Source organism: Dromiciops gliroides, chromosome 4 (assembly GCF_019393635.1).
Source record: "Dromiciops gliroides isolate mDroGli1 chromosome 4, mDroGli1.pri, whole genome shotgun sequence".
Classification (NCBI taxonomy): Eukaryota; Metazoa; Chordata; class Mammalia; order Microbiotheria; family Microbiotheriidae; genus Dromiciops; species Dromiciops gliroides.
Window position 1 is genome coordinate 183,522,623 of NC_057864.1, and position 12,037 is coordinate 183,534,659.

At 45.1% G+C, this 12,037-nt stretch overlaps 1 protein-coding gene across 1 annotated transcript; it reads right to left on the bottom strand.

Annotated features, from left to right (window-relative positions):
• Positions 1-2,394: 2,394 nt before the first annotated feature.
• Positions 2,395-5,168, bottom strand: CSF3 (colony stimulating factor 3). Its single transcript, XM_043963718.1, has 5 exons — positions 4,917-5,168; positions 4,491-4,639; positions 3,703-3,810; positions 3,272-3,418; positions 2,395-2,954 (listed from the first exon to the last, which is right to left on the bottom strand). The coding sequence occupies exons 1-5, from the start codon at positions 4,927-4,929 to the stop codon at positions 2,790-2,792; spliced, it is 582 nt and encodes a 193-aa protein (XP_043819653.1). The 5' UTR covers positions 4,930-5,168; the 3' UTR covers positions 2,395-2,789.
• Positions 5,169-12,037: the final 6,869 nt, after the last annotated feature.

Sequence of the window (12,037 nt, forward strand, 5' to 3'; positions counted from 1 at the left end):
CTCCCTGCCCTCATCAGTTGTCTCCCTCCCCTGATTTCTCCTTTCCTCTTGCTCTCTCCCTGCCTCCCTGCACTTGAGGCTTCCTCTCCATCTCCAGATTTTCCTTCATCCCTTGTGCCTCTGCCTGACTGTCTTGTACCTCCTGTCTCTGCCCCTGCACAGCAAACTTGTTCCTGCTCATCTCCTCCATCTTGGGGGCCAGGACAGCAGGTCCTCACACCCAGTTTGTGCAGTGGTTCATGGAGGAGTGTGTGGACTGCCTGGAGCAGGGCTGCAGAGGCAGCATCCTGCAGTTCATGCCTTTCACCACTGTAAGTTGGGGGCAGAGGTGAGGGATGGGAGCTGGGGGTGGGGTGGGGATGGGGTGGGGCTGTGCTGCCCCTTAGGGCTCACACACCCCTCTGAGTGGAGAGGGCTGGCAGCTCTGCTCTTTGGTGTTGGGGAGTGAAGTTGGGGAGGTGTGGACAATGTACTGGTGGGCTACACTTCCGGAAGGGAGGGGGCTTATCTGGAATGAGACATTTGTTCCATTTCTAAATCATTGCTCTGATTTCCAACCTGAGACTTTTCTGAGCCTTTTTTATAATGTCCACTCCTTGATTTTGTTGTTGTAATTGTTGTTTAGGGGCAGCTAGATGGTGAAGTGGATAAAGCACTGGCCCTGGATTCAGGAGGACCTGAGTTCAAATCCGGCTTCAGACACTTGATATTTACTAGCTGTGTGACCCTGGGCAAGTCACTTAACCCTCATTGCCCCACAAAAATAAACAAACAAACAAATAAATAAATAAATGTTGTTTAGTCACTTCTGACTCTTTGTGGCCTATACCTGTCTGTGGGTTTTCTTGGCAAATATACTTGAGTGGTTTGCCATTTCCTTCTCCAGTGGATCCTTTTGTTGGGCAATCAGAGGCTAAGTGACTTGTCCGGGGTCACATAGGTAGTAAGTTTCTGAGGCCAGATTTTGAACTCAGGTCTTCCTGACTCCAGGCCTAGAGCTTTCTCCACTGAGCCACCTACTGCTTCCTGGACATACTGGTCATCTTGCCTTAGTTCATTAGACTCTACGTTAAACCTTCCTCCTTACCTTTTTTCTTTCTATTTTTTCATTAAAATTTTTTTATATACCAAGTATTCATTTTCTCTCTTTCCCTTTCCCCCATGGAACATAAGAAAAACAAAACCCTTATAACAAATGTAGTTAGTCAAGTAAAACAAAATCCTGTATTCTGCCTTTCCAAGTGGCAGGCAACCTTCTGAGGCTGAGAAATAATTCTAATTTTTTATGCCTTTGGGATCCACTTTCCACCTCATCTTTGTTATAAATAATGTCCTATTCTGCTATTTCTGAGTTTTACTGTGTGTCCCTCTGGGGATCTGGCCTGCACTCTGATAGGGAGTCCCAGAGTAGCTCGATTCAGTTTTAGAGTTTCAGCTGGACAAAAGAGATAAATGCTCCCTGCCTGCCCCTTAGGTGTCTGGAGCCCTGCTTTCATATATATAAGTTGGATTCTTTCCAGCCTTCACCCTCATTAGCACTTCCTGGAGGCCAGACCAAAATTGGCTTCTAGTTTAGTTAGGTCTTTCAGGCGAGGGATTGGGGAAGATAGGGTTCTTTTAGCCATTGTGGCTCTTTGTACGCATTTAACTGCCTGGGACCCGGTGGTTATCTGACTGGCTGGCTCGGATAGAACTGAAACTAATGTGGGAATGGGAGAGGGGTTAAGCGAGGAGTCTGCATGGAGGTGGTGGTGTATATACATGAGCCTACCTTGAGAGATGCTGCCATCCATAGACCTCCGCTCCATTCCAGTTTTGAGGCTCCCTTTCTATTTACTACCCCATTCTGCCTCTCCTACCATGATCGTCATTATAATGAAGTCAACAGTTACAACCCAGACTGGCTAATAGAAGCAGCCAGGCTTTGAAGACTCAAACCTAGCCCCTTCTCAGTTCAGAGGGAATCAACAATGGGACTGGGTTAGGCGGCCGGTCCGGCAGTGTAGAAGAAGCCAGGGGACGGAACCTGGGCGAGGGGAGCCCTCCCAGTCCTATCTCTCCCCCTTGGAGTGCTAGCTTGGCATCTACACAGCAGTTACATACCAGGAATAAAAATGACAGGCTACCATGAAATGCTGTTGAACCTAGAAGGACTCCAGGGGTCTCCTCTGAACTCTCATAAATACCTTCCACATAACCCGAATTCTTGAAAAGAAAACGATTCCACACAGGATGGGGTAGGATTTCAGGCACAACTCAACCAACGTTTATTTCAAAGCCTTTGGCGAGCTTAGGGCTGGGGATGCAAGTACAAAGATGAAAACAGTGCCTGCCCTCAAGAAGCTTCCATTCCCTGCACCTCCCAGCCAGAGCTGCCTTTGTTCAGCAAAGAGACTTTCCCTTGGGGCAAAGGGAAAACCAAAGAACAGAGCTGGACTGATCCTGGCAAGACTGGTGAGTTAGCCCTACCTCCAGCCCTGCCATAGCTAGGTTGCACAGCAGGCACCATCACTCACCTAGGGAACGTTGCTGTTTAAATATTAAACAACGGAGCATCTCCCACCTGGAGATGGGTCATTTAATGGCAATACTTGGTATTTACCTATTTATCTTCCAGCCCCCAGGGTGGCTGGTCAGAATTTTCCCCTGCTATGAACAGGGAGACTGTGACCCAGAATGGGATTGAGGGGGAGGAGGGACAGTTAAGAACTCCACTACCTTCCACCTTTTAAATATCTTGCTAAGTTTAAATATATAAATATTAAATAGGGGATAAATACGGAATTAAATCAGGACTGGGAAAGATGGCGCAGGGCACGGAATGCCATGTCCAGGAAGCCTTGCAAGTAGTCAAAGATGAGGACACCCCCTGCCCGACGCTGGAAGGAGGAGCTGAAGAGGGGCAGGGTGCCCGCCATGGGCATGATCTCAGGAGCCACATGAGAATCTTCCATCTGTGGGAGAAGGAAGGTGTCAGAGATAAGCGGATGGAGGGGAAGCCAGCAGGTCTGTGCCCAAGGGGCTTCCCAACCACTACCTTCCATGGCAAAACCTCACTGTTGAGGTGATTCCTGCCTCCTCCTCAGATCACCTCCGTGACCCACAGCAGGAATGGGTTCTTGTTAGATCTTGAGCCCCACCTCCCCTAGCCAACCCTTCTAAATATGAACAAAAACACCCTTTCATGCCTGCGATATAAGGAAGGGAAAAGGATGTTCATTTGACAGATAATGGAAGGTGTCAGAAAGAGTTAGACAGTAGTAAGTCTTACCTGTTGCCAGATGTTGGCAGCAAGATCACCAACATCCAGCTGCAGGGTGTTCAGAGTCGGAGCCAACTCGGGGGAGATGCCCCCCAGTGCTTTCACAAGATCCTGGTAGAGCTGGAGTCCATGGTGAAGCTGATTCAGGCAGGCTGCCTAGGGTTTGACAGAGTGTTAGGAGGGAGGGCCCCTGGCTGGGCTTCACACCTTCCAGTCCCACATCCCCTCCATGAAATTCTCAAGTCCTCACCTCTCCTCCCTAACCCACAGCACAGAGCATCAGGGTAGGATTAGTGAAATCCAGACAGGTTTTATTTGTTTTTGTTTTGGTTTGGTTTTGGTTTTGCCATCCACCCCCACAGAGGAAAGGAAGAATTTGTATCCTCCCATATCTCCTAGGCCTGGTTCCAGAGATCAGAGAAGAGCTTGAGAGTACTCACCAGTCTCAAGTCCTGACTGTAGCAGTTGTTCAGAGGTGGCCTGGGGATGCCCAGATACTGGCCAAACAAAATCAGCTCCTCGGGATGGCATAGGCTGTAGTCAGCACACTGGGAAGGCAGGAATGGAGTGCTTAGCAGAACTGGAGGTGGGAGTTCACCTCTGGGCCATATACATATACACATATATCCACACACACACACACACACACACACACACACACGCACACACATAGTCTCTGCTTCTTAAGCTTCAGTCTGACTTTCTATCTTGATGGCAGTGAATTGAGAATATTGAACATGAAGCCAGAGTTCATGGCATTTGGCAAGCTGGAGCAAATTCAACTTCTCTTCATATCCTACCCTGTAAAATGTGAGTTTGGACCGGGTGATCCCTAGAGTTCCCTCCAGCTGGACATTCTATAATCCTTATCTTCCTCAGTTTCTCTCTGTCTCCATGGGATTGTTCTCAATATGCCTATTCACTTGGCTTCCTGGTCTCTATTCTAGCTTGCCCTGTTTTCTCCATGCCTTCTCCCTAGGCTCTCTCTGGTGCTACCACTTTTTTTTTTGTTTGTTTTTGTGGGGCAATGGGGGTTAAGTGACTTGCCCAGGGTCACACAGCTAGTAAGCAGCAAGAGTCTGAGGTCCAATTTGAACTCAGGTTCTCCTGAATCCCGGGCCCATACTTTATCCATTGCAGTGCCACCTAGCTGCCCCCGTGCTACCACTTTCTACCCCAATTTGCCCCTGGACCCCTCATTTCCCTACTCCCTGGGTCCCTCTCTCACCAATCTCTGCTGCAGCCCTTCGATGTCATCCTGGATCTTCCTCACTTGCTCCTGGATTTGGGGAAGGAAGCTCTGGGGCAGGTAGGAGGAGCTCAGGGGGCTGGCCAGGAACTGAGGCCAGAGTGCACTCAGCCAGAATAGCAGTGGGGCTGTGGAAGTGGGAGGGAGGGTGATTCTCTAGAGAGAGACTTTCATTAGAGAGGGGTCCCAGTCCCTCCCCCCAAGACTCCAAGACACGTTTTCCATCCCCAACATGGGATCCTGCCAGTGTCCTTGATTCTCCCCAGCTCCCCCATTGCAAAGTCAATGGGAATCCCTGCTCCCTCGTCATTCAGGTTCCTTTCCTAACCCTAGGCAGATAGATAGCCCAGGCAGTCCTATCTTGGGAGATAAAGGAAGAAGGGTCCTTATGTCACCAAGACTCACTGGGAAGCTTCATGGGGCTTCGGTCTGGTTGATGGCGTCTGGGTAGGACGGGGTCTGGTCGATGGGGCCTGGTTGGGTCAGGAGCTGCAGGCACTGGACTCTGTCTGGGGCTGGCTGCTTGAAGCCTTTATAAGATGGGCCATTCAGGGAGGAAATTACCTGGTGCTGAAAGTTCTCAGTAATGACTTCCCAGGTTTATGCAAATCAGTGTCCAGGACAATGCTTTAGGGAGAACTGGGGGAGGGGGAAGAAGGAGGGAGAAGGAGGGCAGGGGTCTGGGACACCAAGGCTCAGTTTGCGAAAACTTTGTGAAATTGTGGAATATCTCATTCTCCTTTGACATCCTGTTCTCCGTTCCTTGCCCCGCCCCAGCCCAGAGATGCCCTGGGGCTTTTAAAGAGAACTGTGGAATCAGGGCCTGATAAGAGGGAGGGATGGAGTCAGAGATGGAGAATGCTGACAGAAATAGAGCCAGCGATGGAATGGAAGCCAATAAAGACAGATGGAGGCTGAGAAGAGAGACTCTTCTGGGTCCCCCTTAGCCATTTATCCCATCCTGGTCTCCCATTGCAGCCTCCCCCTTCAAATCCGCCCAGCCTGGCTGGTCTCCCTAGCTAAGAAGGGAAGGAATAGTTCTCTGGCCCCTATTCGTTCTCTTGTTCCTGGATCTGGCTGCCTATTCTCCCTGTGGAAACCACTGCATCTCTTGTATCTGAAATTGGGGCACATAGGGTGCCCCACCGCCATGTTCCAACTATATTAACCCCCCCACCCCCAATCCCACCCTTCCTCTTTGCCTGGCACAATTCCAGCCTCCAGGCCGCTTTGAGCAGGTTATGCCGGGAACTCCCCATAGCACACGCACATCCCCCAACCCATGACTCATTCTCCTAAGCCCCCAAATTCCCCAGCTGGCTGAAACCGGATGTCTATCCTGAGTGAAGCAAGAATCACCATGGCTCCTGACTGGACTGGTCATATTCACCCTCCCCCTAGCACTCATCATCTTCCTGGAGAATAACAAGGTCTGGGTCCCAGGATTGCCCCTTTCACAGCCTTGTTGGTCAGTCCCCACCAAGGAGGTTGGCAACTCACTGCGTGTGTGTGTGTGTGTGTGTGTGTGTGTGTGTGTGTGTGTGTGTGTGTGTGTGTTTTGAAAGAGAAGGGAATGGGGAACTGCTCCGGCCTTGGAAAGTGATTTGAGAACAAGGCTGCAGGGTACAGTCTGCCCCCCCCCACCCCAGTGTCCCATGCCCAAGAATAGTTCTGCCTCTCATTTCTGAGATGAGGTACTCCCTTTGAGCAGGGACGGTACCTGGGACTCTTGTTCCACCTGGTGGTCACACCTGGCAGGTGTCAAACAAACTACTGAAGTCACCTCTGGTTCCAACTCTCCAGTCGGCTAATTATTAATATTCACTTATTAAAGCCTCAGCCCATTTGGAATGATAATAACACACTTTCTGCTTCATTAGTTTGCAGAAAGAAAAGTGCTTTATAAATTATAGCTCCTTGAGAGCTATCAGTTTGCCTTTGTATTCCCAGCATTCAACAGTGCTTGGCACAGAGTAGGTACTTAAGAAATGAAACAAGCATTAATTAAGCACCTACTACTTGCTCATCCCAAGTGCTTTACAAATGACCTCATTTGATCTTCGCAACAACCCTGGGAGGTAGGTACTATTATCATCCCCACTTTACAGTTGAGGAAAATGAGGCAGACAGAGGTTAATAATAATATTAGCTAATAATGCTTACTGTCTGCCAGGCACTGTGTTAAGTGCCTTACAAATATTATCTTATTTGATCCTCACTACAACCCTGAGAGGTAGGTGCTAATATTATTCTTATTTTATCTTGACAAAGTTGGCTAGTGGTATTATTTTAATGGTTATTCACAGGAAGGAGTAAAGGCTTTTGAGGCCTTTCCAAAATGTTTCCAGCCTAATGTATCAGAAAAAGTAATTAGAGTTTTATTTTTCATCTGTTAAAAAAGCACACAACTCCAGTGCAGCCCCATAGTGGTTAAAATTTTAATCACGGCTTAGATATTTTTCAGTGGAAAGGAGAATCGGAAAAGTTTGTAAATATATGAAAGCAAATGAGATGATATCTGTATAAATGAATTCTACATTTAAAAAAGACCTCCCCAAATTATTCTTATTTTACAGATGAAAAAGACTGAGATAGAGATTAAGTGACTTGCCCAGGGTTACACTACTAGTAAGAGTCTGAGGCTGGATTTGAACTCATGACTTCCTGACTCCAGGTCTAACACTATCCACTATGCCACCTAGCTGCCTATATATGTGTGTATGCATATATGCATATGTATATATATATGTATATACAGAAAGAGTGAGAAAGACAGAGAGGGAAAGGAAAGGAAATGTATGGAGAGTGACATAGAGAGAGAGAGAGATAGGGAGGAAAACAGAGATGGAGGGAGAGGGAAAGACAGAGACAGAAATAGATGGAGGGAGAAGGAATGAGAGAGAGAGGAAGAGACAGAGAGGGAGGAGGAGACAGGGACAGAGAGAGGAGAAACTGTGGAGGGAGAGGGAAAGAGAGGAGAAAGAGAAGAAAGAGAGAGATGAAGTTTTTTATTAAGTTCTTACCATGTGCCTATCACTGTGCCAAGCACTGACAGTCCCTACCCTCAATGAGCTTATATTCTAACGGGGAATAACAATACCCCTGGAAAGCAGGGATGAGGGTGAGTTACAGAGGTAAGGCATGACTTGGAGCAAACCAACTGGCCTGAGCCCCTGAAAGTTAAGGCAAAAATTCACCAATCAGAGCCAAGGGGCCCAGGGGTGGGTCAAGTTGAGGGGTAGAAAGGGATGAAGGCAAATTATTTGCTGAAGATGACTTGTTATGGTAAGAAATGATGCATATGGATCCCAGCTTTTGGGACAAGAGCTCATTATTTGACAAAAATTGCTGAGAAAACTGGAAAACCGTATGGCAGAAAGTAGGTATAGACCAACATCACACACCATAATACCAAGATAAGGTAAAAACGGGTACATGATTTAAACATAAAGGGTGATACCATAAGCAAATCAGGAAAGCAAGGAATAGTTTATCTGTCAGATCTTTGGAGAAGGGAAGAATTTATAACTAAACAAGAGATAGAAAACTAAATACTAGATATAAAATGGATAATTTTGATTATATTATACCAAAAAGCTTTTGCACACAAAACCCCAATACAACCAAGATTAAAAGGAAAGAAAAAAGCTGGGGGGTGGGGTGGATTTTACAGCAAGTGTCTCTGATAAAAGCCTTGTTTCTCAAAAATATAGAAAACAATGAAATGGATAAGAACATGTCATTCTCCAATCGATAAATGGTCAAAGGATATGAACAGGCAGTTTTCAAATGAAGAAATCAAAGCAATCTATAGTCATATGAAAAAATGCTCTAAATCATTATTGATTAGAGAAATGCAAATTAAATCAATTCTGAAGTACCACCTCATGCAGATCATATTGGCTAATATGACAAAAAAAGGAAAATGATAAATGTTGGAGGTGGTGTGGGAAAATTGGGACACTAATCACTATTGGTAGAGTTGTGAACTGATCCAACCATTCTGGAGAGCAATTTGAAACTACGCCCAAAGGACCATAAAACTGCATAACTTTGATCCAGGATTGACACTATTAGGTTTGTATCCCAAAGAGATTTTTTTTAGTGAGGCAATTGGGGTTAAGTGACTTGTCCAGGGTCACACAGCTAGTAAGTGTTAAGTGTTTGAGGCCAGATTTGAACTCAGGTACTCCTGACTCCAGGGCCGGTGCTCTATCCACTGCGCCATCTAGCTGCCCCTCCAAAGAGATTTTTTAAAAGGGGGGATGACCTATATGTACAAAAGTAGTTATAGCAGTTCTTTTTGTGGTGGCAAGTAAATGGAAATTTAGTAAATGCCCAACAAGTGGGAAATGGCTGAACAAATTGTGGTATACTATGTAATGGAATATTATTGTGGTATAAGAAATGATGAGGAGGCTGATTTTAGGAAAACCTGGAAAGACTTATATGAACTAATGCTGAATGAAGTGAGCAGAACCAGAAGAACATTGTACATAGTAACAGCAATATTATACAAAGATCAACTGTGAACGACTTTTTTCTGATCAATAGAATAATCCAAGACAATTCCAAAGGACTCATGATGAAAAATATTATCCACATCCAGAAAAAGAACTGATGGAGTCTGAATGAAGACTGAAACATATTATTTTATTCATGGTTTGCTTCTTTGTTTTTGGTCTGTGTCTTCTTTCACAACATAACTAAGATGTTTTGCATGATTGCAAATGTGTAACCTATATCAAATTGCTTGCCTTTTCTGCTTTTTTTGGGGGGGGGTTGGTGGGACAATTGGGGTTAAGTGACTTGCCCAGGGTCACACAGCTTGTAAGTGTTAAGTGTCTGAGGCCGGATTTGAACTCAGGTCCTCCTGATTCCAGGGCCGGTGCTCTATCCACTGCGCCACCTAGCTGCCCCAAATTGCTTGCCTTTTCAACGAGGGGGGTGAGGAGGGAGGGAGAGAATTTGGAACTCAAAAAAAAATTAATGTTAAAATTGTCTTTACATGTAATTGGGGAAAAATAAAATATGTAAAGAAAAAAAAAAGAAGAATGTATAGGAAGAATTCTGAGAAACTTGGGAAGATTCCTAACAACTGAGACAGAACAATATTACCAAAGGCAGAACAATGTCCAGGCTGACCATAATAACATGAAGGAAAAGAACACAGAGAGACCTCAGGCCTATGGTTGGTGCCATGAGTGGTCTTAACTTGAGAAGACTGATGGTGAAATGTGCTTCTCTTGGCAGAGAGGTGGTAGAGGAATAGAATTTCAGATATGGCCAATGTATGGATTTGTTTTGTTTGACAATGCTTATTTATTAAAAGTGAGGATTCTGTTATAGACAAGGGGAGCCAGCTGGAAAAAGTAATGAAATTTTTTAAAAGAGGAAAGAACATTAATAAAAATGACTCAGTAGGGGCGTGTTTGATCCAGTTTGTGTTCGAGAGTGCCAATTGTTAAATTTTCATTGTAAGCATTTACATTTCTGAAATAGGCAGATTAGGGCTTCAGTTATTATCTTGTCTAGACCTAAGAAAGTGATGGAGAAAATGTTAACAATTCAGATTAAATTTAAATTCACCATGCTGTGCATACTCCCCCCCAACAAATCCAAATTTACCAGCAAATCCCTGTCTGTGGCTCAAGGCTCTCCAAGGAACTCTGGGTTCACATGGGTCTGATCCCAGAGGCAGGACTCCCTGAAGGGTTAGTTTCTCTCTTTGCCTCTTGCCCCAACCCCATACATTTTGCTCTGGGGAGATGGACAGAATAAAACCTAGGTTTAGTTCATATCTAAGTTTCCCACAATGTGGGTAGCAGGAATTCTTACCCAGGCACTCAGTAGATGGGTCAGCCTTTTTTTTTATTTTTTATTTTGCCCACCACTGAAAACACATAGAATCCACAAGAGCCTATGGACAAATACAGGAATATAAACCATTAGGCCAGAAGGTAAAGACACTTTGGGGTTGTTCAATGACACTCCCCACTCACCTTGAATCTACACTGCCTGAGCAATACCACAGAGAGTTAGCAAGGTCCAATTGTCCCTTGGCATAGCTTTAGTCCTTCATCTGAAAGGTGAGCTTCTATTGACCTATTTTCTTCCTTATCCAAGAAGCACATTATTGTGGAAATTCTCCCTAAAGGATGCTTATGCCCAAACCATTGAATCCAGACACTCAAATTTGAGATGCCCCATGAATTCAGGCAGCATTATTTAACTCCCCAAAGTTGGTAGTACCCAGCACCTTCAGACTAGAAGGTTGGGATCATGCTGCCTGGGGAATTAAAAAAACTCCTCCTTTGTGGGACTTTGAGATTCAGGAACAGAATTTCTGTACTCCCCTCCTTGGGTAATGTGCGTAAAAAGTCTGCGCCTGCCATGTGCTTCTGCTGTGAACTGACTACCTCTTTCTTCTTCTTTTTTTTTTTTTTGGTGAGGCAATTGAGGTTAAGTGACTTGCCCAGGGTCACACAGCTAATGAGTGTAAAGTGTCTGAGGTCGGATTTGAACTCAGGACCTCCTGAATCCAGGGCCAGTGCTTTATCCACTGTACCACCTAGCTGCCCCCCAAAACAACACAGAAATTCTTTTTGTTGTTTTTGTTTTGTTTTTGTGGGGCAATGGAGGTTAAGTGACTTGCCCAAGGTCATACAGTGGCAAGTGTCGGAGGCCGGATTTGAACTCCTCCTGAATCCAGGGCCAGTGCTTTATCCACTGCATCACCTTGCTGCCACATACATTCTCCTTAACATGAATACTTTGTATAATGACTGACCATCTCTTTTTGTTTGTTTGTTTGATGCAATTGTTTGATGTAAGCATACATTTCCATCACCTGTAGGTAGGGTGTGTCTCTCACACACTGTCTCTGAATGTAATCAGCTCTGTTCTCTGATTTGCTCTGGCTTAATAGGTGTTAGCTAGTCTAATTTGTGTCTATATTCATGCAAGAACCAGAATAGAGCATAGCACAGACTGATAAAAAAGTCAAGGTCTCAGTTAGACAAGAGAATAGGGCCTAAGAAAGAGTCCTTTGGGACACTCACATTGTCAGGTCATGTCATGGATAATGAGCCAGGAAAGGAGACTGACTCAGAAAAGCAGGAAGAGAATCAAGAAAGTGAAGTGAAGTGTCATGAAAATGCAAGAAGGAAAATATCCAGGAGGATGGGGTTGTCATGTTGAATGTCAAAGAGAGATGAAAATGGGTGATGACAAAGAAGAGAAATTATTAGATTCTGAAATGAAGAAATCATGAATCCATTTCCAAATCCATAAATGGTCCAAAGGAGATGAACAGTTTTCAAAAGAAGAATTGCAAAATATAAATGACCATAGGAAAATATGATCCAAATCACTAGTGGTAAGAGAAATGCAAATTGCGACAATTCTGAAGTTTCCCCTTTCACCCTGCAAGTTCGAACGAAGATTAAAAAAAATGGGAACCATAGTCAAGGAGCTGTGGGAGGACAACACACTAATGCATTGTTGGGAGCTGATGAATTGGTTTA

Bases quoted from the DNA above. Each gene is read 5' to 3' on its own strand.
- CSF3 (XM_043963718.1), bottom strand. The intron at 3,419-3,702 runs GTGAGTACTCTC...GTCAAACCCTAG, and splicing joins ACAGTCAGGACTTGAGACTG to GCAGCCTGCCTGAATCAGCT. The intron at 2,955-3,271 runs GTAAGACTTACT...CTTCTCCCACAG, and splicing joins CTGCCAACATCTGGCAACAG to ATGGAAGATTCTCATGTGGC.